The 25,634-nt window shown below is 36.0% G+C and overlaps 3 protein-coding genes across 11 annotated transcripts in view; 1 reads left to right on the top strand and 2 right to left on the bottom strand.

Moving 5' to 3' along the window:
* Positions 1–3,264, bottom strand: part of C10H12orf50 (chromosome 10 C12orf50 homolog) — a 52,832-nt gene extending 49,568 nt beyond the window's left edge. The window contains exons 1-4 of one of the 4 annotated variants that reach the window (XM_055358924.2): positions 3,018–3,209; positions 2,705–2,799; positions 1,060–2,249; positions 9–113 (exon numbers count right to left, since the gene is read on the bottom strand). In XM_055358924.2, coding sequence (XP_055214899.1) covers positions 9–41 — 33 coding nt within the window. In that variant the 5' untranslated portion in view covers positions 42–113; positions 1,060–2,249; positions 2,705–2,799; positions 3,018–3,209. Of the gene's footprint in view, positions 1–8; positions 114–1,059; positions 2,250–2,704; positions 2,800–3,017 lie in introns of those variants that run through there. The other 3 variants (XM_055358923.1, XM_055358925.1, XM_055358926.1) reach the window with 3 other exon arrangements.
* An 84-nt stretch (positions 3,265–3,348) lies between these two features.
* Positions 3,349–18,073, top strand: RLIG1 (RNA 5'-phosphate and 3'-OH ligase 1). 3 transcript variants are annotated; one of them, XM_004053646.3, is made up of 7 exons: positions 3,349–3,644; positions 8,045–8,162; positions 10,727–10,822; positions 11,500–11,616; positions 13,456–13,653; positions 14,691–14,860; positions 16,132–18,073. In XM_004053646.3, exons 1-7 carry the CDS (start codon positions 3,555–3,557, stop codon positions 16,318–16,320), a joined length of 978 nt encoding a protein of 325 aa, XP_004053694.1. In that variant the 5' UTR covers positions 3,349–3,554; the 3' UTR covers positions 16,321–18,073. The 3 variants fall into 3 exon arrangements, with proteins under 3 accessions (XP_004053694.1, XP_055214903.1, XP_055214904.1); XM_055358928.2 differs by having other exon boundaries at positions 3,402–3,767; XM_055358929.1 differs by lacking the exon at positions 3,349–3,644 and adding an exon at positions 3,702–3,979.
* The window catches only part of CEP290 (centrosomal protein 290), a 93,991-nt gene continuing 84,809 nt past the window's right edge, over positions 16,453–25,634 (bottom strand). For all 4 annotated transcript variants that reach the window (XM_063694195.1, XM_055358922.2, XM_063694196.1 and 1 more), the window contains 5 exons: positions 23,474–23,615; positions 22,243–22,316; positions 21,556–21,650; positions 18,274–18,353; positions 16,453–17,317 (listed from right to left, as the gene is read on the bottom strand). In XM_063694195.1, the coding sequence (XP_063550265.1) occupies positions 17,087–17,317; positions 18,274–18,353; positions 21,556–21,650; positions 22,243–22,316; positions 23,474–23,615 (622 nt within the window). In that variant the 3' untranslated portion in view covers positions 16,453–17,086. The remainder of the gene's footprint in view (positions 17,318–18,273; positions 18,354–21,555; positions 21,651–22,242; positions 22,317–23,473; positions 23,616–25,634) is intronic.

Here is a 25,634-nt window from a genome sequence, read left to right on the forward strand (position 1 = left end):
GGACTTACAGTTCCACATGGCTGGAGAGGCCTCAGAATCATGGTGGGAGGTAAAAGGCACTTCTTACATGGTGGCAGCAAGATAAAATGAGGAGGAAGCAGAAGTGGAAACCCCTGATAAAACCATCAGATCTTGTGAGACGTATTCACTACCATGAGATTAGCATGGGAAAGACCCACCTCCATGATTCAATTACTTCCCCTGGGTCCCGCCCACAACACATAGGAATTCTGGTGGATATGATTCAAGTTGAGATTTGGGTGGGGACATAGCCAAATCATATCAATAAATAACATAAAAGGTGCCATGAAAATCACAGATTACTCTAGATAAAAATGTATTTTTAAATTGTCATGTATGTTTAATTAGAAATGTAAAAGACTAAGACAAATATGAATTCCCACTTCGGTTATGTAAAACAAGCTAAGCTGCTGGAAACTTTTTGAACACAATGTTTTAGGATAAAAATCTGATATGTAAAATAAACTAAAATTTAGAAAAAAGTTTTTAAATGTAAATTGAACATAATTAAAAAAACGAGGTAGTGTGAGAGGTAAATGAAGTAGAGAATAAAGATTTGGCTAAACCCTTGAAAATATTGGCAAAGATACATAGAAAAATATAACTACATTTTGTTTTGCCCTATCTTCTAACTCCAGAACAAAGCACCCATGAAGTAAGCACTTAAGCTACTGGGAGAAACATCCCTAAGAAATATTTTAAGTGGGTTTTCCTCCAGATAAACACTGTCTACACCTGCGAACTTGTAGCTTCATTGGACTGTTTTCAAATATTCTTACCAAACACTATTATTGCATGTTACATGTAACATCATGATTAAAGTCATTGTGAGAATTCCTGTTTTACAAAGGAGAAAGTCTGAAAAAAAGTGTTTACTTCTTGAAGTTAGGTGCAAACAACTACATTCCAGTAGACACAGCAAAAACAGGTCAAACTCACATGGGATTTTTTTTTTTTTTTTTTTTTTTTTTTGTCATTGCAGAGCACATAAAGTAGATCTGTACATTTTGGTAGTCTTTAGAATGCCTGGAGTCTTACCTTCTCTACCTTTATAAACTCTCTTTTCTTTTCCTTCTCCCTCAGCCCCTTTTTTCTTTTCCTTATTCTCTTCAGTTCTATTCTTTACTGTTGTGAATTTCATTCTGGTCTTAAAAAAAAAAAAAAAAAGCTGTTACAGCCAGGCGTGGTGGCTCACACCTGTAATCCTAGCACTTTGGGAGGCAGAGGTGGGCAGATCATGAGGTCAGGGGTTCAAGACCAGCCTGACCAACATGATGAAACACTGTCTCTACTAAAAAAAATACAAAACCTAGCTGGGCGTGGTGGCACATGCCTGTAATCCCAGCTACTCAGGAGACTGAGGCAGGAGAATCGCTTGAACCCAAGCGGTGGAGATTGCAGTGAGCCAAGATTGTGCCACTGCACTCCAGCTTGGGTGATAGAGCGAGACTCCATCTAAAAAAAAAAAAAAAAGCTACTACTGCCCTATAAGGATGATTACTCCTGTAATGAAGAATGATGGGAAATTTGTCTCCAGGGCTGGAAGTAGGCCTGAAAATTCTGTTAGTACTTTGTGTTGGCCAAAGCAGGCTCACATTGCGTGTCTTTCATCTTTGATGCTTACTAGAGCACTAACATATTAGAGAAGAAAGACTTTCTTCTATTTTGTAATCCTGTGACACCACTTTAAGTACAGTGGCTGGTAGCAACTCCTTGGTGACCCTTCAGAATTATGAGAATTGGGCAAAGTTGATGGCTGCTACCCGTGAGAGCAGGAGTCCAGTTTATAACCGTGAATTGATCCTGTGCCTCTTCCCTGATGAGGATTTGTGTTTCTGCCAGAAGCTTTGCTCCAGGTACTGATGAAACCAAAGTTTTGGAAATAGAAAGTGCTTCCTGAGAGATGACTAGCTTTGCAACTACTATTCAAAGAATAAGTAGAGTGTGTTTTAGAAGATGAGTATTTCCCACAAATGACAGAATGTTGGACTTAAAAGGTTCTGTGGCAGTTTGGGAGGTGACAGTTGATAGTTGTGAAAGTTGTTGTCTCTGAGATTCGTGAAACACGCCGCTTTTTAGAATGCCTCTGAAAGAACAAAGAAGTCACTGGCACTCGACTATAATATGCTAAAAAGTTTCTGGTTCCAACAGCACACGGCCAGAATCAGGTGTTTTCTTTTTTGATAAATGCAGGCAGGGTGTGATGTGGGAGAACATTTTGTGTTTTCCTGTGAGAAAAAGATAGTAGAAAAGAAAGTAAACACTTTGAAATGGCAAATCTCTTTCTTCCTCCCTCCCCTCTGAATCCAGTAATCAAAAAACTGTGAACTTTTTTTAAATTTTATTTTTTTTCACTGTCAGTATTCAATATAACTGTGAACTTTTTGAAGGAAGATGTTTTATTCTTTGAGAACCCCCTTACTAGTTAGATACCTCTAAGTGAGATATAGTTGTTTAATTTTTCCAAGGGCTAAGTCAGTAACATGCTGGACAGTTGAGTACATGCAGATAAGACAAAGAAATGAGACCTGGGCCTAGTCCAAGCCCATAAAGGATGGCAGTGAAGTCAAAATTCCCCTACAACTTCAGGCTAGGAACTACTACATTCAATGAGATGGAAAGGCTACTATTCCTAAATATTTAGTATTTATTTTATTTAGTCATTGTCCATCTTATCACTTACCCTGAAAATATTCTTTTGAGCAGTAAGTTAAGGCTGTTTTTAGCTCGCAGTTGATTGACTACCATTCTCAAGCCATTTGGGCTGTTGGAGCTCACCTTTAATTAAACAAGATTCTTATGAAAAACTTGAGAATGAAATCTGGTTGTAGGTATTCCTGTACTTTTGGATTAGTCTAAGGCTGAAATTTCGCACTCACTCCGAAAAGAACATCAGAATCATTTCGACCATGCTATCCTGCACAATAAGGCGTAGTTCAAACGACAACTTTTTTTGATCCCAGGTGTTTTATTATAGGGTTTTCTGATAGTCTTACCGGAAAGGAAGTTTTCATTCTGCTTGGGAATCTGGGGATGTCTCTAGCCATTTCTAAACTTCTACAGTGCTTTCCCCACGAACTAAAGATAACAGGCAAGCAGTTTCCATTGGAACTGTGTTAAATCGACATCTGAAATGTTCATTGCTTATAATTTGATCTTATTTAATTTCCAAAAAAATCATTAGTTACTAGGTATTGCTAAGTACCCACGTTCGGGAAACGCATCTGTTTTTTTTTTTTTTTTTTTCACGGTTATTAAAACCGAGGGTGGGGGGCGGAGGACGCACGTGGGAACGCACCAGGCGCCTCAGCTTCTGCACTACAACTCCCAGAAGGCGCCGCGGCCAGGAAGCCGCTTCTGGACGGGCGTTCCCGCCCCTCGCTGGGCTTGGTAGTTGGGGCGCAGCCGCGGTGGCTGGGCGCGGAGTGTGAGTGGCCTGAGCCGTGCGGGTGACTGCTTCAGGGCTTCTCTGCGACTGGACCGGGCGTCGCTCGAAAGCGCGCCCTCCATTCGCACTGCTTGTTGGGCTCATCATGAAGCGCTTGGGCTCCGTGCAGCGGAAAATGCCGTGTGTGTTTGTGACGGAGGTGAAAGAGGAGCCTTCCTCCAAAAGGGAGCATCAGGTACGGAGGAGCGCCGCGCAGGCTTGGCGGCCCGCGTGGGCTCCTCCCCGCGGCGCTGGCTCAGTGCGAACCCGGCGAGGGCGGCTGGGCGCTTTAGAACTGCCCTGCAGGCCAGGAGCCTCTGTAGGTTTCGCTGGGGAGGTCTGGGGTGGGAGTTCCGTACGCCCTGAGCTCCAGGTTCTTGTACTTTTCTTAGTTGTGAGGGAGGGAATATGCGAAAGAATTTTCCTTATCAGGAGATTCAAACTTGTCCTCGCAGGGAAATGGATAACTCACATCCACAGCATGTCCCTTTCTTTTCAGGTCAGCACCTTTTGGGGAAACCCCCTAATCAGGTAATTGCCACAGTCCAAGCTTTACTGCTTTTCAAGAGTGCAGTAAGAAAGGGTGGATATTAGAAGACTTGCTTTACCTGTTCTGTCCGAACCAGTGGCGGTGTTGACAGTAGCCTAATTAGGTCACTGAAGTTCACACCTCATATTACCAGTAATTACTTAATTTATTCCAACTTTGGTGTTCTCAAGGTTTTCTATTGCAGCAACGTGTTTTCCATAGTGTGCCCTCGGTAAATGCTAGTGAGTAACCTATATTTGGGTAATTTTTTCATATTGTACTATAAAACGTTGTAGTCTTTGATCAGTAGAATCCCCAGTGATTAGTTGGGTGCTTCCCAACTTTGCTGATTTCAAACAAAGCCAACATGTCCATTGGAAATCCACCTCACTTGAGTTTCATCATTGGCACTGGCTTTCTCGTCTTCTGGACTAAAACTTGTTTAAGGCAAAGATTGCCCTGTTATCTTTAGTCCCAGCTTCTAGGACCTGGCACGTGGTAGGCACTGGATAAATATTTGTTGAATTAAAGAATGAACCCTGGAATCATTTCATGCCAGTTTTCCATTCGCCTTGATGCTTTTTACCTTATAGCATCTGATCTTTTCCTGCTTTCTATTGCTGTCACAGCTGTTACAGTTAATATTTCATGTCCTGCTCATTGCACCACCTAATTGGTCTTAGTTGCCACTCAGACTGATCATCACCATGTTCTTTCCTCGTCAGAATACCACAGTTATTACTCAGTGTTTGTAGCAGTAATTGGTTTTTTTTTTTTTAGCTGTAACAAATGTAATCCATATGAAACATTATCATCTGTTTTAGTATTTCACTGTACTGTGATTTTCAACTTCGTATGTTGGAGGGGAGTAGTTTGTGAAAGTATTCTCCACCAGGGAAAATAAGCAGCCCCTTCTCTTACCTCTCTGCAGTTAAGAACAGCTTACAGTATCGTTTATAGCATAGCATCCACATTCTTAATTCAGGGCCTCCCACTAATGAGGCTCAATCTACCTTCCATCGTCCTTAAAGTGGATTCTGTTTTAACCATCTATTTCATCCTGTGAACATATCAACCACAATCCTGTCTCATATTTTTGCTCAGACTGTTCACTCTGGATCACCTCTAGAGTGTTTTTAATTTTTCAAGTCAGTTCTTCTCCATAAAATCTTAAATCAACTTAGCCATTTCAGTGATTTCCCCTCCCCAGAAATTGTAGAGGGCCACTCAATTGATATTCACTATTTTAATACACGTACCTTGTTTTTCCGGTAATAGTCTAAAGCCTTTTTTGACAGGTGGAGGAGAACGTTGTGTACCCCTCAGTGTCTCGTGTTGTCCTTTGGATATGTCGATAGCAAAGAGCAGATGATTTATTTTTATGGAAGGAATGTTTATACTCATCAGGAGCTCCATGGGGCAAAGTAATCATCCCCCCCACATAGGATCTTTGATAAATTTACATACACACACACTGCTATTGGACCAGACCCTGTGGCTCTACCACCCTGGGTTAAATTGATATCCTTTGAAACCAGCATCATAAGTTAGTGAAAACCAGTTGTATTTTTAAAGTACTGAATCCCTACTAGACGATTATATTTTAAAAGTATTGAATCAGTACTAGAAGGGGCTAATTTCTTAGTTTACCTGTTTGCAATAGTGCATAAGTCTTAAGCTCACACACAGCAGTATGTTTATATTGTACAGTGTTGTTTCACTTTGTAAGATGATGCTACTTCAGATACAGACTATAAAAGTGGCATAAGTCTTTTTCAGAAATGAAAATGAATTATAGATAAAAAGTTAGTAGGAACCCAAGAAACTGTCTTTTCCTCATCCTTGGTGCCCTTCTTCTTCCTGACAGTAGGAAAACCATAAATTAAATATGTAAACAGCTCACTACTGATAAAGCTGAAAGGGACAAAAAGTGAGTACTCTCAAAGCAAACAAACTCAAAGGAAAAAAGGCAAGTGATTCTTACTAGTTTTAACGGTAAAAATTGTTAGGGGAAAAACATGAAAAAAACAAAACAACTTCAAATCTTGAGTACTCATGGTGCAAAGACATAGAACTAAAATGGTTCTGAAGTATACAGTATAACATCTCTAAGATGGCATAGTGGGCCAGCTTGTGCTATCAGTGGGGCTGTATTTACAGGAGTGCTAATATGAGGTCTCGTCAAAGAGGTGATGCCAGCGGGTTTTACTCCTTTTTTATATTCTGCCTGCATAGTCTAGGACAAGGCCGTTCACAAACTAGATGCTCAAGCTTTGTTGAATGAGTTACCACAAAGATTTTTAGATCAACATAGACTCCTAAATACAACTTTCAAAGTAAACAATTCATCAGACTACATAGGGATGTCATGTCAGGTAACTGTGAAGAAAACTGTTGTCAAAGTGAAGCCTAACTCAAGAGTCAAGAGATTTGTTTTATAGAGGCAATTTTTCTTTTGCCATCTTGAACATTTTTTAAGTAAATAAACCATAGCTGATACAGCTCAGAAATTTAAGTTTGTAGTACTGTCATGTCTAATATAAATCACTATTAATGGTAGGAAACCATCAGGGGGTGAACTTTCCTTTCAGGCAGATAATGTATTTTCCTAAGAGTATTTGTTGAACTTTATGATGATACATCTGAAGATTTTTAGGATATAAAACTGAATCAAGGATAAAATAGTTCTGAAAATTAAGATGCTTTTAAAGTCTGTGATCTGTTGTGTTTAGACAGAGATGCAAGCTCTGTGACAATGAAGGTATACTAATGATAATTGCTTCATGAAAAGGATGAAAATCATTAGTTTTTCAGCCTGTGCTTATAATAGCAGTTATTTATCATGCAGTTGAGGAGGAAAAACATGAAAAAAGTAAATCCAGAAACCATTTGATTTTGGCTCTTAAACTTTTTGGTAGCAAATAGAAACTGATGTCAATTATATTGAGAAAAATGCACTGAAAAAGAGACAAGAAGTATGCCAAAAGGTTCTTTGTGATACATCTGAAGGGTGATGACGTGGGTGATTCATTTATGCCTTTGTATATTTCATTTACAAATTTTCTATAATGAGCATCTATTAGCTTTGCAAGGAAAAAAAGGTTAAAAAAGGCAAAAACAAAGTATGAACTATCTTCCATCTCTTGCCTGCTCCCTGAGAATGTGACCTGAGACAGGAGTACATTACCACATCCTTGCTAAGACTCCTTATGAACCAAGTCTTAATTAAAAAACAAGTTTTGTAAATCACAAAAATGTTTATGCTTATAAAACAGGGGGAAAGTCTCATGTACTGAAGAGTAGATTGACTCTTGGGAAAACTGAAAATTACGATTGAAAGATACTTGTATTGAACTACCAGAAGCACTTATGAAGTTTAAGTTAATTAAGGATACAATCTAGTTTTACCGTCACGCAGATCCAGACTCAATGTCTGCCTTGCATTCTTCAGACACATAAAGAAACCTTACCTTTTGTTTTTTTCCTCAGATATTTACATGGTATTCCTTTGCTTCAAATTTGGTTAAAGGTTGCCTCCTGAAAGTTTCCCTTTCCACCGTATCCAAAATAGCACCTCATCCCTCTTTCCTTTACCCATTTGTTTTTACCACTTGCTTGTCATAGCTAACATTATATTATGCATTGTGCTTCTTTTGTCTCCCTCATTAAAATGCAAGTTTCACCCAAGGCAGGTACTTTTTTGTTCACCTCTGTATTTCCAGTGCTGAAGACAATGCTTCATCTTAGGCATTTAGTAAATAATTGCAGATATATGATTAAATATACTGAATGCCTGTGCTAGGGATGCAGCATTGCAAAGAACAAAGGTGGATAAAGAAACGTAAATAATTACAGAATTGTGTAGAAAATCAGGTGTTGCTGTGATAGCACAGAAGGGAGCAAACAATTCGGAACTTCACAGAATAAATATTTTTAAATCATTCTGAAAGATGAACCGGAGATCATCCCTTAAAACTAACGAAATTAAGAAGATTTCAGGTGAGCATGTGTGCAAAGACATAGAGGCTATCTATCTTAAACCGGTTTTCTCTCTCTCTTTTTTTAAGCCATTTAAAGTTTTGGCAACTGAAACTATAAGTCACAAGGCATTAGATGCAGATATATACAGTGCAATTCCAACAGAAAAAGTGGATGGAACATGTTGTTATGTTACTACCTATAAAGGTAAATTAAAACTATAATATTTACTACAAATATTACTTATTTTTCTTAATCACTTTACAGTCTATCTGAAATGAGGCATTTGCTCTTCATAAACCCTTGGAAACCTAAGTATAGTAGCAAAACAAAAAGGTCACAATTGTTATAGTTCACTTATATTACTGTATTTTCTTCCTGGTGGAAAAAAGGAAGGTAACTAAAATATTTACTTAATACCCTTAAGGGCCCAGGCAGCATGGTCCTTGACATATATTATCTCCAATTTGTACAAGTAGCCTCTCCATTTCACGGACAATAAAAATGAGGTTTAGCAAACTTAAATAATTTGTCCAAGACCCAATAGTGACTGAATGGCTGAACTGGCAACGGGACCTATGTTTGTGTGACCCTTAAGCTTGTTCTTCCTGCACTGATTCCAGGGGCTTTATTCCTCTTGGCAGTGTCTCTAATTAATTTCACTTTAGTGTAGTTTAAAAGGTAGAAATGCAAATAGAAATTGTCAGTCATTTTAAGAAGAAATGTATGGAAAAGAGATTTTTTTTTGCAATTATTTTTGGACGGTGAGATTACCTTTTACTTCCAGAAAAAAATAGCATCTGGACACATTCCTGGGGCATTAAATGGACATCTGGACACATTCCTTGTATCAGGAAATTTATTCTGAAATGCAGTAAAATAACTGGGCTAAAGCATACATAATATTTGCCATCTTAACCATTTTTAAGTATGCAGTTCAGTGGCATTAAGTATGTTTACATTGTTGTGCTACTATCATCACCTTCCATCTCAAGAATTGTTTTCATTTTATAAAACTGAAATGCTACCCATGAAACAACTCCTTATTCTCCCACCACCAGCCCCTTGTAACCAGCATTCTACTGTCTCTATGAATTTGACTACTCTAGGTATTTCATATAAGTAGAATCATACAGTGTTTATTTTTTGTGACTGGCTTATTTCACTTAGCATAATGTCCTTAAGGTTCATTCATGTTGGTTGCATGTATCAGAATTTTATTCCTTTTTAAAGCTGAGTAATATTCCATTGCATGTATCTAGCACATCTTGTTTATCCAGTCAACCATTGCTGGACAGTTGGGTTGCTTTCATCTTTTGACTATTGCGAATAATGCCACTGTAAACAGGCATGAACAGATATCTGAGGCTGTGCTTCCACAGAAGTGGAATTACTGGATGATATGGAAATTCTAATTTTTTGAGGAGCCACTATACTGTTTTGCATAGTGGCTGCAGCCATTTACCTTTCTACCAACAGTGCACAAAGTTCCAGTTTTTCAATTTCCTCACCAGCACTTATTTTCTGCTTTTTTCTGTTCGGATTTTTGTTTTTGTTTTTGGATAGTAGCCATTCTAATGGATGTAAATAAATTGCATTTTTTATGTTTACTGGTAAAAAAGAAACAAAAGGTCCATTGAACCAGAAATGATAATACAGTTTTAATCTGGTTCTTCATATTATTTATCTGGATAGCTAATAAGTAGTACAGAATATTTGGACCACTGTACAGCAGTTTCTTTATAAACCTTGGATTTGTATACTTGAGAAAACTGTAAAAGATTTTTCAGACTTTGATGTCTATTAAGAAACTATAGTGTGTATCATTATGCATGAGGATGGCAAACTGGGTTAGAATTTAACTGCTAAAGTCAAGTCACAGAACCCAAAGTGACAATGCTTACAAATCCACATTTATTACTACTAAAGAATTACTACTAAATTATTACTACTAAGGCATTAAAAGTAAAGATGTGTATTATAGCCAAGGACTGTCTCACAGTAAGGAGTATGGAGAGGCCAAGTAAAAGCTACTATTGTTCCCTGCTTTAGAGCCTTGGCAGGACACATTTTCTTAGATCAGGAACCACTTATGTGTGCAGGCAAACAGCTTGGAACCAGGGAATGCAAAATGGACTCACAGCTGGAGATTTTTATATTTTTGCTGGTCACGTAGGTAGGCATCTTGATGCTAAGTAACCAGCTTCAACAGCAGAGCCCTCCAGGGTTCTCAGACCAAGCTATCAGTCTCACTCCTACCAATAAAGAATACTAGCACAGTGCCCTGCAACTCCTCAGATCCATGAGTACAAATCAACATTATTAGTATTTTCATGCCTTGATCAGGGGTCAGTGCCATGCAAAACAGCTCAGCCTGATTCCAGATGTGTCAGAATTAACCCTTACAGCACAGTGTTATGTTTGGGGGGAAGAGGTGGGGTAAATACAGTTATCTGGTTATGTTTCCATTTTGTAGAGGTAGCTTCAGTTGTCCGTAAATGCTGCTAACTCATACAATATGACTATGCAGTGTCCTTATAAAAAAGATCATATATTTACTTTTTGTCTCATCCCCCTCATTCTTTAACCAGAGAAATAAGCCTTCTCATAGCATCAGGTACTGCTAGGAGGTATATATTCTTAGACTGCATATTTCCCTTTGTCTTCTTTGAGAAATTAGCCTCCTGTTTATTGACAAACTGTATTCTGAAATGTCTTTCAAGATAAGTTTTGTTTGCGTCATACTTTTCCTTTTGTTATTACTGTTTTAGATCAGCCATACCTTTGGGCTCGACTAGATAGAAAACCCAACAAACAAGCTGAAAAAAGATTTAAAAATTTTCTACATTCAAAAGAAAACCCAAAAGGTTGTTTTTTTTTTAACTTTTCATGTTTAAATAGCTGAAATTTGTGGCATATTTATTGCTGTGGTATTTCTGTACATTATATCCTTCTGTGTAATTTAAGCAATTTAGGAAAACGATAATGGAATACTTTTATATATAAAAGGATATTATTGAAAAATATTGTAAAATATTTTCGTAATATGTCACTCTTCTTTATAGTATGAGTCTATTAAAACATACAAATTACTGCCTATTGAAATGAGTGACACATTTTGTGTAAGAGACAAATACGTAATTTTATAAATCAAGTACAAATCTCAGGAAATTAATATTTTTAATTAAAATGCTTTTAAATATCTGTAGTAGATACTCATTGTATATCTATGCATTCATGTATTTATGTTTATATTTGTATTCATAGTATATTAAAAATTCATAAATCTAATACTTAATGGAATATAGTTACTTTAGTTTGACTGTTAAATACTGTATACAAATGGCGTATATGAAATTGAATATTTAAATTGTTAGTACCCTAATCTTAAGTACAGTCACGTTGTGGTGATAATGAATGGAGAATAATTGTATCACACCTGATATTATGAGGTTTTAGTAGCTGTTCCCATTTTGAGTCTGTTTAGTATTTTACGTTTTTTAAGTATCACCACATACAATATTATCTTTTTAATATTTTTTAGAATTTTTTTGGAACGTTGAGGAGGACTTCAAACCAGCTCCAGAGTGCTGGATACCAGCAAAGGAAACAGAACAAATAAATGGGAACCCAGTGCCTGATGAAAATGGACACATTCCTGGTATCATATCTTTTCTAGTGCAGTTTTGTGTTTACTAGTAAAATGATCAAAATATCCATTCAATCAGAAATTACAGAATTTTAATCTGGGTCTTCATTAATATGTATAGCACAGAATTTCTGAATCAAATTTATGTAAAGTCCTACATACATTTTATATCAAAGATGTTTCATATCAAGAATGTCCTCTTAGCTTTAGAATCTTTTCTAAGATGGGCATTTTTTACTAGCTGTAGTCTGTGACAATAAAGCGTCAAAAGAGAATAGCCTTGAGGCCAGGTGCAGTGGTCACACCTGTAATCCCAGCACTTTGGGAGGCTGAGGTGGGTGGATTGCTTGAGCCTAGGAGTTTTAAGACTAACCTGGGCAACATGGCAAAACCCTGTCTCTACAAAAAATACAAAAAATTAGTTGGGCATGGCATTGTGCGCCTGTAGTCTCAGCTACTCGGGAGACTAATGTGGGAAACACCTAAGCCCCGGAAGTTGAGACTGCAGTGAACCATGATCGTGCCACTGCACTCTAGCCTGAGTGTTGGACTGTGACCTTGTCTCAAAAAAACAACAAAAGAAGAGGGAATAGATAGCTTCCAAGTTCTTGTCAGGATAGATGAGATGATCTAGTCTGAAATGAGATTTCAAGAAGTGGCTATATCTTTAGATTAGGGATGGGAAAATTTTGCAAAGGTATGCTGAATAGGAAGATATCCCAGATTAAGGTTATAGGTTCTCAACTGGCATGTCTTGAGTGCCCATTATGTGCAAAGTCCTCTTAGTCTCTGGTAATACAAAAATGAAGGTCAGAACCCTTGTCCTCAATGATCTTTAATTAGACATTGGGAGAAATTAACCAATAATAGTATGATTTAAGAACTAACAGGAATGAATACATCAGGTACCGCTGGAGAAAAGAGGAATTCCTCATTCAGCTTGTGGTTAGTGGAGGCTCCCAAGAGGAGTAGACATCTATACTGAAGCTTAAGGACTGGGAAGTCAGCTGACAAGGAAGAGGGAAGATCAGCTTAGGCAAACTCCCAGGAAGAGGAGAGGGCATGGGGTATTTTGGATATTTTATATAACACTTTATTGCAGCTACAATGTTCAGGATATATGACATCATGAAACGGCTGTAAAAGTTGAGGCTAGAAGTGTGGTGGGCTCAGATCGGAAAGGCCCTTTTATTCCATCTAAAGGAGTTTGAAGTTTATCCTGAAGATAATGGTTTTTAATCAGTGGTACAGCAAAAGCAAATTTAAGTTTTAGAAATAGAACTATGATAAAAGTGGGTTGGATTTCACTGGAGGCTAGGTGACCAGCAAAGAAGTTATTACAGTAATCTAGTGTGAGTAATGAAGGGAGCCAATTCTGGCAATAAGAATGAGAAGGGTAATAGCAATAACATTCAATAAACGTGGCATCAGTAAATTGTTCAGTATATATTGGAACATTTTAATAAACTTGGAACACTTACTGCATTATGTCCATTGTCCCTGAAGCTTGAGAGAAGGTAGAGACAAAACTTATTTTATATAAAAAATTTTGAGTGCTGTGTCTTAGAATAATGTTCAGTTCTTAATGAATAAGGGTGAATTTTCTAGTAAGAGAATGCTAGGTGCTGTGTAGTGAATAACAGGCTAATTCTACAGAATAAAAAATGAACCCTTATGATTTTTTAAAAAGTAATAAACTGTTAACTTTCCCACTGAATTTTAAAGTAATATCTCTTTGCGATAGACACCCAGAAAACATGGGAAATTTACAACAAAAATAGAAATTACCTGTAGTGTCAGTCCAAAGAAAAACGATCTAATAACAAATAATTTTCTTCTTTATATCGATAGGTTGGGTACCAGTAGAGAAAAACAACAAACAGTATTGCTGGCATTCCTCTGTAGTTAATTATGAATTTGAAATTGCCCTGGTACTAAAACATCATCCTGATGATTCTGGACTTTTGGAAATTAGTGCAGTGCCACTTTCAGATCTCTTAGAACAAACACTGGAGCTCATAGGAACAAATATCAATGGAAACCCATATGGTGAGTGAAGACTTTTTCTTGTTCAGTTATTGTAACTGACATTTATAAAGAGAACTTTCTAGGTCAACTTAAAAAACATACACACACGAAAGAAATGACTAACAAATTTGAGTTAGTTTCCTAGGATTATATCCATTTCTGTTAACTTTACATTCACAGAGAAATGAAACCATTTTATTAATCCAAAAGGTTGATTTTTATCCTCATTCTTTCCTGTAATAACATTACACAACTATATATGAAAAGTAATGACTCAGTTGTAACCCCCTTGCTTTTAAAAATTCAGGTGAGTTGAGTCGATTGATGAAAATGCACTTTTCATGGTTATTATAGCATCAATTTAAATAGCCACTGGTATAAAGTAAAGAATTGGCAATGAATAATACCATGTTAAGTATCAAAATATATATCATGATGAATTGAGTGCAAGTACTGAGAGCACTATGGGTTACACCTTGCTGACAAGGGGATGGGAAGACAGACCTAAGGATGCTAAAGCTATAATAGGAAAATCCTATATAGAGATCAAAAGGAGACTGCCAGGTGTAAAGAAGCTAAGATGGTAGTTAGACAAGTTATCAGAGATACAGTGCAGCTGTTTGGCAAACGTTGAAGAATAGTTGAATGTGGCCAGTGCCACACTGGTACCAAAGGTTGGTAGACTTTTTCTGCCAAATGCCAGAGTAGGTATTTTAAGTTTTGTAGGCCACTCTTCTGAAAGGAGCTACAGACAGTACTTACATGAGTGGGTGCGGCTGTGTTCATGGAAAACTATTTACAAAAAAAGGTATCTGTCCAGACTTGACCTGCAGGTCATAGTTTGCTGAACCGTGGTGGAGAGTACACCAAGGTGGAATTTAGAGTTATTGGAATAAGGTGCCAGTGCACTGGGTTATATTCTTTTTAAGGAAACCAACCAGCCTTTCTACCTTTATTCCTAAGTGTTTCAAAAGACTTTATTTGAAGAGGTACGTTTTCTAGTTCTTTCTGAAAGTTCCTTTAAATGAATATGGCTAATGGCAAATTTTCCCACTCAGGGTTAGGGAGCAAGAAACATCCATTACATCTTCTTATACCACATGGAGCATTTCAAATAAGAAATCTACCTTCATTGAAGCACAATGATCTCGTGTCCTGGTTTGAAGGTTGCAAAGAGGGTAAAATTGAAGGAATAGTATGGCATTGCAGTGATGGCTGTTTAATAAAGGTAATGGCAAAAATAGCTCCGGTGGGGTTATGTCATCTTATATTCCTACAATAGAGTAGAAGTGACACTAAAATTCTCTCTACAAATGGCAGCAATTCTTATTTGCGGTAAAGAAATTTAATTTTCTCATCCCATGTACCACCATTTTTTAAGAGGTAAAACAGTGCTTCCCAGTGTGTATTGTGTGGGGCATTGATCATAACAGGTGTGCTTCAGAATTAAAGTGATAACTGTATATCCCCTGCATGGAAATTCATGTTGCACAGTAGTGCTCTCAGAGACATCTTGTACTGACTTAACTCAGCATCTCCCAGACTTGAGTGTAGAATCTGTTGAGTAAAAAGAGTGCCAGGGTAGCAGTTGATATATACAGAATGAATTATCTTATACTTTGTTCCCTTTCTGTCTCCTGGACTTCTCTACTATTTGATTTCTCACAGGTACCTGAAATTCATAATATTCAAAACTGGGCCTAGTTGTAACTCTCTGAGTCCACATAATTCACTGAAGTAAAAACTTGGATATTAATTTTAACCCCTCTTTTCATTACTTCATATATCCAGTTATCAATTCCTAACAGTTCTAATCTATGTACTTCTTCCCAACTGTTAATTTTAATTTAAGCCAAGATTCATGCTTTAACTATCATATCACCCTCCAAAAATAGTATCTTTCAGTTTTAGCCCTGTCCTCTCCATTCTTCACAAATGAATGAGCATATTACTTTCCTGCATAAATCTGTTCAGTTACATTAAGTATTCATGATCTGGCCCCTACTTAATTTACCAGAACTGCTCTCCACCTTTGCCCGCGCAAACACACTCACATTGTGTTTGCTGTAACCATATTTACATGATTGCAATTAGAGCAAAAAACTCCATTCTATCATATAACATTCCTTTCAATTAGAATGCCTCCTTGCCCACATTTTTCAGGTAGCTAGTCTGTACTCAGCAACAGGCTCTATGATTCACAACATTTTATGGAGCCCCTGATAATGTTCCTGGCATGTTTCCAGGTGCTCGACATACACAGTCAACAAAACAAGGTGTCTGCCTTCATGAAGCTCACATTCTAATGGGGAAGATAGACAATAAACAAATATGTAATATGTCAGGAGAAGAACAGCTATGGAAAAAAAAAACAGACTAAGATAAAGTGGAGTCTTACCCAGTACCTGGCAGACAGTGGGCACTCAAATATTTCTAAGTGAATGAAGATAGATAGATAGTATCTGTATGCTAAAGCTAATACCTTTTTTCTCTTTCTAGGTCCATCGCCATCATCTTGGCTTATGCTGGCCAATTCCAGATACTTACATTAATTCAAGACCAGTTATTATCAACATGAACCTGAACAAATGTGACTCTGCCTTTGATATTAAGTGTTTGTTTAATCATTTTTTAAAAGTAGATAATCAGAAATTTGTTAGACTCAAAGATATAATATTTGATGTATAAAATGCAAATAAAATTAGTTTATCATTATATTCTAATCTTGAATATTCTACCATATTTAAAAATATCTTAAGGTTTCTGTTCATTATGAAACATCAATGTTTTCTACCATTTGTGAAGAAATGAATTTTCCAGTTTCAAGTACCTATTCAAAATTTTATTAAAAACCAGCAAATTAATTTTAATCTCTAGCCATAAAAACAACATAAGTAATAGTAAGCTCCTAAGCTTGTACAACGGCTGGATTCTCTCCACTATAACTGAGTGGTAATTTAAAGACAACAATTTAATGTCACTAATTTTCAAAATTAAATAGTTTAAGCTCAATTTAATTTTGCTAGATATTTAACAAAACATACGGCTCAACCTCATAACCTATATGTGTGTATGTCTACATCTGTATATATATCATAGGATTTGAGAATCTTAACACATGTATAAATAAGTATATATAAACTCCAATTTAAAATATTAAAATTGCTGAATTTACCCTCATATTCTTTAAAAAACTTAAAGCATTATGAATGTAGAGAAATTCACCAGAGCTCACTGCCTATTTGATGGCCGTAACAAGTCTTCAAGTATATACTTCTTTTATAATAAGTTGAAAATTTCATATAATTTTATTTATTAAGAATTCCAATCTAAGTATAAAAGTACAAGGTAGTGAGAAGGAAATACTACAGTTCAGAGAACTGCTTATTTCCAAGTATATTTTAACTTATAAAGTTAATAAATAGTTAAATGAAACAAAGTTTATAGGTGACCTTTAGTAAATGGGGAAATTAACAGGACTTTCTTCTTCATCTTCAAACTCTTCAGAAGCAGCAACAGGGCTAGTTAATTCAATTCCCAATTGTTCTGAAAGTTTTTTTACCTTCTCTTCTAAGAGAATATTCTTCTTCACTTCTTCCTTGTAATTATACTTAAGATCTTCAATTTCTTCAAAAAATGAAGGATCAAAATTTTCCAGTTCTTTTTTCAGCTTCTTTATTTCCTCCTAATGGAAACATTATCTTTAAAAGTTGCATATAGGAAATATACATATTTTAACGTTTGAACAAGGAGATTTAATTGTAAATATGAAAGCCAAAGTATTCCTGAATGGTCAAATACAGCAATAAAGGCAGAAGAATTAAGATTTTTCTTTGTTCCATTGTACAGTGTAAATAACTAAGTTGTTAATTGTCAAGTCCAGTTATCTATTCCGTAAGTTGTGTTCTAGTCTTTGACTAAAATTTATCATCTCTTATAATGGGATTTAATCTTTCTCTAAAAGCATATAAGAGCTTGTCAATAGAGCAATCAATCAAAGAGATTTTGTGATTCATAACATTGAAGTTAGTCTGGTTAAGAGTTTTGGTTTAGACTTCATTTATATTTTCCTTACGAGTATCTAATATTTAATGAATAATGATCAACTTTTTATAAAGTTATTAATATGATCAGGGAAACCTTTGGGACTTCTGACAATTAGGCATCTGGTGAAGAGACAATTCAAGCCTTAGTGACTATTTAGAATAGCCAGTGATCACTAGCTAATTCTCATATCCATGCCTTTTTGTCCTGTTTACAGTCTTAAAAGAGGTAAAACAGCAAATATTATTTTTTTAAGGGAACTATAACCTTAGGATTCCTGAAAAGAATTTCAAAAAAAAAAAATAAAGACACTGTTGCCAATGTGACCCAAAACTTAAGAACATACTAATGGCATATATTTGTTACAATTAAAAAATAAATTTACTACTTAATCCTATGTTGAGTATGAATTTTTTGTTAACTCTTATTTAATAAATATGTTAGGAATAGTCAGATGAACATAATTAACTTTGCAATATAAAGGTCAAATATAAGATGTTATTACTGAATTTTTTAGGATACGTACTTAAAGATGGTAATGAAAAGTTTTCAACAGCTCTTTTCACAAAACGATACTAAAATATAATTAAATATTACCTTCAAATGCTGCTTTTCTAGATCTGACATTTTGAGCTGTGTCTCTAGATCTTTTATTTTTTCCTTTAGTTGATCAGCATCTGTCGAAAAAATTATACAAATTAGACTCAGCTTTTTCCTACTACGAATGAGTTCAAGGTAACGGATTTGTTCTAGAGAACAGAGATAAGTTTTATGAAACCTAGAACCTGGAAAATACTGGATGTTATGGCTGAAATACTTCAGGATGTAAACACTTAATGCTGCCTCCCTCCATCAAGTATTATAATTTCATAGCAGGCAGAAAGAGGTATGTGCTAGGTATTAGAAGTGTAGGCCAAGTTATTTTTTCTTCACATGATAGAAATTTTACATGGAAAAAATCCTAAAGCCAGGGAAACTTGTTAGGTACTAAAAGTACAACAGAAGAAAAGCAGACTGTTGGGTAAGGGACTATAACCATAAGCTAGCCAAATGCTCCCGCTATCCAACACAACACTGGCTATTCCATGTAGGTTATTACACATTTACTGTGCAATTACTATGTGCAAAACGTGTCATGCAGGCTGTGTAATACAAAAGATAAGTAAGACATAGCCCTGATACTTTGGTAGGAAAACAAAAGTCTCCAAATATAGCACAAAAGTTCTAATTTATTGGATTCACCCTCCAAGTTAACACCTCTAACTTTATCAGCAGGCAAATAGGATTTTTGCTTTAATGCTATCTTTGCTAGATATCTCTTTTCTTTATATTATACTACACTTAATAAGTCATATTTTACAGCCATTGAAAAATAATAAAATACTAAAAGTTTGCGAAAGTAAGGGGCAGCAAACATTTTCATGGCTGGGACAAGTATCTTTTTTTTTTTTTTTTTGAGACAGTCTCACTCTGTCGCCCAGGCTAGAGTGCAGTGGTGCAATCTTGGCTCACTGCAACAACCACTGCCTCCCAGGTTAAAGCGATTCTCCTGCCTTAGCCTCCCTTGTAGCTGGGATAACAGGCAAGTGTCACCATGCCTGGCTAATTTTTATATTTTTAGTAGAGACAGGGTTTCACCATGTTGGCCAGAGTGGTCTCGAACTCCTGACCTCATGTGATCCGCCCACTTCAGCCTCCCAAAGTGCTGGGATTACAGGTGTGGTGTGCTACTGTGCTGGGCTTGGTATAAATATCTTAAAAGTTATCTTGCCATTTATATAGACAGTGATTTAGAATTTCCAAAACAGTTCTGGTTTGATCTTAAGCCTTAATCTTTGAAAAATGACAGGTAATCTGTCTACTTAGGAAATAAGGAATTTTGAGGGTTCAGAAATTCCCTTAAGAAACTGAGGATTGGAAAGATTAGAGAACTATCTATGGCCATATGACCCTTAATGCACACGCACCTGATCTCTGATCTCAGAAGCTAAGTAAGCACTGTTGGGCCTGGTTAGTATATGGATGGAAGGAAAATTATAAAATTTTCCTCACATCAACAGCATTAATACTGTGTCTAGTCTGGTACATACCAAGCTGGCTGCTATGAGACATATTTTGAGAGTATTTAATATGTACTTTTAGTTACCAAGACGTAGCATAGCATAGCAGGTTAAGGACTAGGAATGCCAAGGAGCTGTGGAGTTTCATACATTTAGATTTTAATCCTGCCTCTATTTCCTAGCTGGCTTAGGGAATGGTTACTTAACCACTTTGAATTTGTTTATCACATAAAATGGAGACAGTAATACCTATCATATATGGTTGTAAATATAGAATGCTTGTAAGGCAATTAGCATAGTGTCTAGTACAACTCACACATGATGGCTTTTATTACAAATTAGTAATAGGACTACATAGCATATTGAAAAAGCTACAAGAGATAGTCAAAGATAGTTCAGATATAAATTGGTATAATCCTTTGGAGAGAATGGCATCTCTATCATCCTATCACAATGGCATAATTAGGTCAATAGATTAATCATATTTTATAAAAGAAACTTGGAAGCAAACTAAATATCCATCAAAACATAAATGGTTCAATGTGCTTATACATGCAATAATACACTATGGAATTATTAAATGGATGAGACAGATTTATGAACAGACCTCAAAAGATGTCCATGATAAACTGTGGAAGGCAAATACGCTAGAAATGTGTATAGTATTAGTTCAATTTTATGTTACTTGCCAAGAAAATATATATACGTATATGCAAACAAAGTATTCTCTATCCATAGTAGTTTTGGTTTATAAAGTTAGCCCAATTAGTGAATATCAAACCACTGCTGCTAGGGGAAATATGTACAGACACGCATATATATACATACACGCATATATATACATACACCTACATATCTCACACAGATGATAATCTTAAATCCTAAAGATAACTCATCCTGGTAAATTCTATTTATTTACATAAGAAAACAAGATTCAGAAGTGTTACGTGACTCTCCTAAGGCTAAAGCAGTAACAAGCCTCAGAATTGGGATTCAAATCCCTTCCAACAGGCCCCAGAGCCACAGCTTCTTGCACTATGCTGTGCTGCCCTCTACTGTCTCCATCCTCTGCTCATTTCTCTATGAAAACTGAAATGAGGATACTGAGCACTGCCTTGTTGGACTTCTGCTGGGGACATGTAGGTTGGATTATTCAAACTTTCCAAGGCTCTGTGGATGTTTGCAAATGTGCTGCGAGTGTTGATATGGGATTACATACACGCTTTAGTGAGGAGGTGATTTAGAAAATACAGAATCCACAAATAATGAGGATATGTACATTGTACATATGAACATACAAACACATGTATGCATATGTGTGATATATATGTACACAAAATATGTGTGTATGTATATGTAGGAATGAGGAATGATTAGTAATCACTTCTGAATGGGAATGGAAGGGAGCAGAAAGATTTTCTTTTTACTTTGTAAAAGGAAAAAAATATAGGCAGTATTTACTTATTTGCAGTTTTTAAAAATGTTCAGAGGACTTGAAAGAGCCTATACTTAGAAACTGGAAGCAACAGATTTAGTATTCATTGCTTAGCACTGTATTGTGATTAAATCTGTAACACCCAGATGGAGAACAAAGAGAAGAACACTTGGGTACTTGCTACTCTATAGTATAAACAACACAAAGAGAAAAATGGGAATATTTTTATATTAATAGCACAGAGAGACAAAAGACCCAAAGCTTATCAGGAATTCAATTTTACAGGGAGACAATGATCAGAAATCTGAGCCAAAAAAAAAAAAAAAAGGCAAACCCAAATTCAAAAACTTGGGGGTAGCTAACATGTTTTTTAAAATACATTACCAGGTATGGTGCTTTCAGCTCCACTTTGGTCCTTGCTAGCTTCTATCTGATGGATTAATTCTGCTTTCTCTTTATCCAGCTGATGATTAGCTAATCTAGAACACAATGATAATGTGTTAAAAAATAAAGCAGATATTGCTTCATAAAATATATGGGCATTTCTTATGAACTAGTGATGTACAGTAATCAGAACAAGCTAGTCTTTATCAAAGTAAACATTTACTCTCAATGCTACAGTGTCACCATTCTCAAACAAAAAGCCTGGAATACAAAAGCCTTCATGTTTTTCTTAATATCTGACCTGATGTCATTTGCAAGTGTGGTTTTGTTATAAGAGGAGCTTAATGAAAGCAGGCTACAGAGACCCCTGAAAGTAAAAAATTACTTGTTCTCTTTCATTAGTATTTTCCTCTGGGAAGCTAAGGTTTAACTCATTCTATGCTCTTAGAAAAGTTTAAACTAAATTACAAACTGGAAACTTAGAGTCAGGTTTATCCTTTTTTTCTAGTGTGTATTATGAAAAAAGAGTGATTAGCATTAGAGGGAAGAAATAAGGACCTAATAAGCCTGTTAGGCAGTAAAGTTGAAAAATGCTTGTCTCTAGTTGTAGCAATTCAGAGTATATAAAAACTAATAATTTTTTTTTTAAAGAAAAAAACAAAGTAGTCATATGAACACAGGATGTACCTAAGAACTTGAAGCTCCCGTTTAAGGCCTTGCTCTGTCTCAGCACCTTCAGGAACATGTTTAAGAATCTTAATCTTTGGGGACAATGAAAAGTTAGAAGATAAGGTTTGCCATGGAAATATGAGGATTTATAAAGATACACATTTTTAACAAAGCGTAATATTAAAATATGGTTTTCAAAAGCACGCATAGGCAAATTTCTATGTTCTATTCACCATTCATTCAACAAGTATTGAGTAACTACTGCATAACTGGCATTGTCCTAGGCACAGAGGCTAACAGCAGTGAACAAAATGGCAATGTTCCGTCTTGCATGGTCCTTGTTTAGTGGGGAAGCACAAAGAATGCGTGTTTAATATGATATGATGTAATATAGTGCCAGATGGTAGGAAGAGCTATCAAGAAAAAATAATCCAGGGTAAGAGGATAAAGAGTGATGGCAAGTAGTATAGGGTTAGGGTTAGGGTTAGGGAAGGTCTCTCCGAGGAGCCTCTATTTCAGCAGAGACATGAAGTCTGGGAGCAAGCTATGAGAATATTTGGGTGAACAGTATTCTAAACAAAGGAAACAAGTGTAAGGACTTGACGCTTAAACGAGTTTGGATTGTTTAAAGTACTGAAAGAAGGTTAATGCGGTTAAAACATTGTGAATGAAATGAAGGGAAAAGTAGTAGAAGATGAGATTGGGAAGAAAACTGGGTGCCAGACCTCATATGTTGTTTTTGGATATGAAAAGAACTTTTAAGTTTTATTTTAGGGTGATGGAGAACCACTGGAAGATTCTGAGGATAGGACTTTGTGCTTTGTGATGTGCTTTATGTTTTAAAAGGGTTACCTGGCAACTGTGTGGAGACAGCCCAGAAATAGAAATAGGGTGAAATAATCCAAGAGTGGAAGCTGAGATACCAGCTTGGAAATTATTGCAGTTATTCAGGTATAAAACAATAGCTTGGACAAGACTGGTAGTGATGTCTCAAGATGCCAAGAAGTGGTCATTTTTAGGATATAGTTTGAAAATAGAGCTGACATGATTTAATGATAAAAAAATGTAGAGAATGAAAAGAATGAAGTCGTTGATGATCCAAAGTTTCTGGCTTAAGCAAATGGGTGAATGGGGTGCCCTTCAGTTAGATGGGTCTTCTTAATAGAGTCCATTTTTATCTATATATGCAAGGAACATCTTGCGATATTATGCATTATTTTACCATGTAAAGAAAAATTACATTACTTACCTGTTGTTCAAGGTCTTCATTGTATTTGTTAACTTTTTGTTCTCTCTCTGTTGCTTCTTTTACAAGCTGTTTAAGGTCAGTAATGCTTTGATTTTTTTTGGCAATATCAGTTTCCAATTCTTTTAACTTGGTTTCATACATTCTAAAAGTATAAGGAAAAAAAGTATAGACATGGCAAATAATTTATGTCACTGATTTAAAAGTTCAAATAACTGTACTAAAAATAAGCAAGAATATCTTATTTTACTGTTTCTTCTAGTCAAAGTTTTAGCTACATATTTATTTAGCATTAAAAAGTGGTGGCAAGAGATAAGGTATCCCTAATTAACAGATGGCCCAATCAAAATAAAGGATTTGGGTATTTTCCAAGGATGGAGCCTGATTTGACCATTTTAAAATTAATACCTTTTTTCAATCACAAAATAAGAAAATGCAAAGTAAAATTCTTCAGAATATAAAATTCTGTATTACTAGATATTCTTAGAAATATAAAGATGGCAAATAAAAAGCTTTTCTCACATACACAGACACACATAGGAGGTATCTAGGTAGGAAAACACCAAGGGAGAGGAAAAAATTGTGCAAAAGCATGGGTAAGAAAAATAGTGTATGATGGGAGAGGGATAAAGCTTGTAAAAATCTGAATAGACTTATAATCATTAAAGAAACGATTAATAGTTCAAAAAAATACACTCCAGAAAAAAAATTTCATAATTGAACCAAACAGTTCTGCAGGTTCATCATACCTAAAGAAAAATAATGCTTACAATATCCAAACTTTTCCACAGAAATGAATAGAAAGACTGCATTCTAAGTTAAAATGGCCAGTATAGCTTTGGCAACAAAATCTGCTAGGATAATACAAGAAAGGAAAATTATGATTGTCTAAATATATTCAAACAGCTTTTGATAGATCTTAGAAACTTAGATTAGAAGGGAATGTTTTTAACCTGACAGAGATTATCACAGATCTACCACAAGTAAACAGTGAAATATCAGAAGCTTACTCCTTCACTTCATCTAATTTTCTATTCAAAAGCCACCCAAACAGAGAGGCCTCCTCTGATCACCCTATCTAAAACAGCCCCCACATCACCCTGGTTTGTCCCAGTAGTCAGGAAAAGGCCTGACATAGAATATGTGTTAATAAGTTTGTTGAATAAATAATAAAGCAACTATAAAGATGTCAGCATGAGCAAGGCCTGTGTCATGGGTCCCAAAAGAGATCTCTCTAAACTGCTTTATTGAGAAGGGTATATAATCCTCCCAGATTTAAACTTTAGTAACTTTTTTTCTTTTTCTTTCTCTTTTTTAATGGATTTAGGGAACCTAAATTTGAGGTCAAGGATCAAAACGAGCCTTCTCTCTGTCAAGAGATTTCTACTTAGACTTATGTCTTCTGCAATGTCTTCTGCACATGGTTTACTGAAGGCTTATGGTATGCTCAGTGACCTGTATCGTTCTCAGATGAAAAACACGTATATGATCTAAAATGCAAAGTCATCTTCAATTATGGTTAAATATCATCATCACCTCTACTAACCATTTATAAACCTTATAAACTCTTTTTGCACTAACAATTTCTTTTGTAGCCCCATAGAGCCCTCTTAGAAAGAACTTGAGCCCACAGAAAGGATATAATTTACTTAAGATCATAGTAAGAATTAGGGTCTTTCAAAACCAGGGAAGCCACCTGGTCCTTTGAGGAAACCTAGGCAAGGTGGGCTTTTAAAAAATAATATCCAACATAAAGCAGAGTCTGGCAACAGGAGGTACTAAGTAAATATCTGTTGAATAAATAGATTTCAGAGTAACTCAAAATTCATTCTGAGTCCATATGTGATTATAGAAGAAAATGAAGGAATGGCCAAGAAATCAACTGACAGGACTCCTGGCTCAGAGCCACTGCTAGGGTCCAAGAAGACAGTAGAAGAGACCCCTTCTCCCACTCCATATCATCACATTTGTTATTTGTTCTCACCTTGACACTGGCTTTCTGACAGAATAATTTTTCCCAGTGTGTAGATGGGAAAAGTGAGAGCTAGAGTGGAGAAGTGTGGATTCTGGGTACTCTAGGTTTAGTATTAGGACAGGAACCAAGGACTCCTCCAGGACTTCATGTCCATCTGGGCTGTCCTTTAATATGCCTGCTTAATCTTTC

The sequence above is a fragment of the Gorilla gorilla genome, chromosome 10 (assembly GCF_029281585.2).
Source record: "Gorilla gorilla gorilla isolate KB3781 chromosome 10, NHGRI_mGorGor1-v2.1_pri, whole genome shotgun sequence".
Classification (NCBI taxonomy): Eukaryota; Metazoa; Chordata; class Mammalia; order Primates; family Hominidae; genus Gorilla; species Gorilla gorilla.

Bases quoted from the DNA above. Each gene is read 5' to 3' on its own strand.
- RLIG1 (XM_055358928.2), top strand. From the start codon at position 3,555: ATGAAGCGCTTGGGCTCCGTGCAGCGGAAAATGCCGTGTGTGTTTGTG. The intron at 3,768-8,044 runs GTAGGTTTCGCT...TCTTTTTTTAAG, and splicing joins CCTGCAGGCCAGGAGCCTCT to CCATTTAAAGTTTTGGCAAC. The intron at 8,163-10,726 runs GTAAATTAAAAC...TTACTGTTTTAG, and splicing joins TTATGTTACTACCTATAAAG to ATCAGCCATACCTTTGGGCT.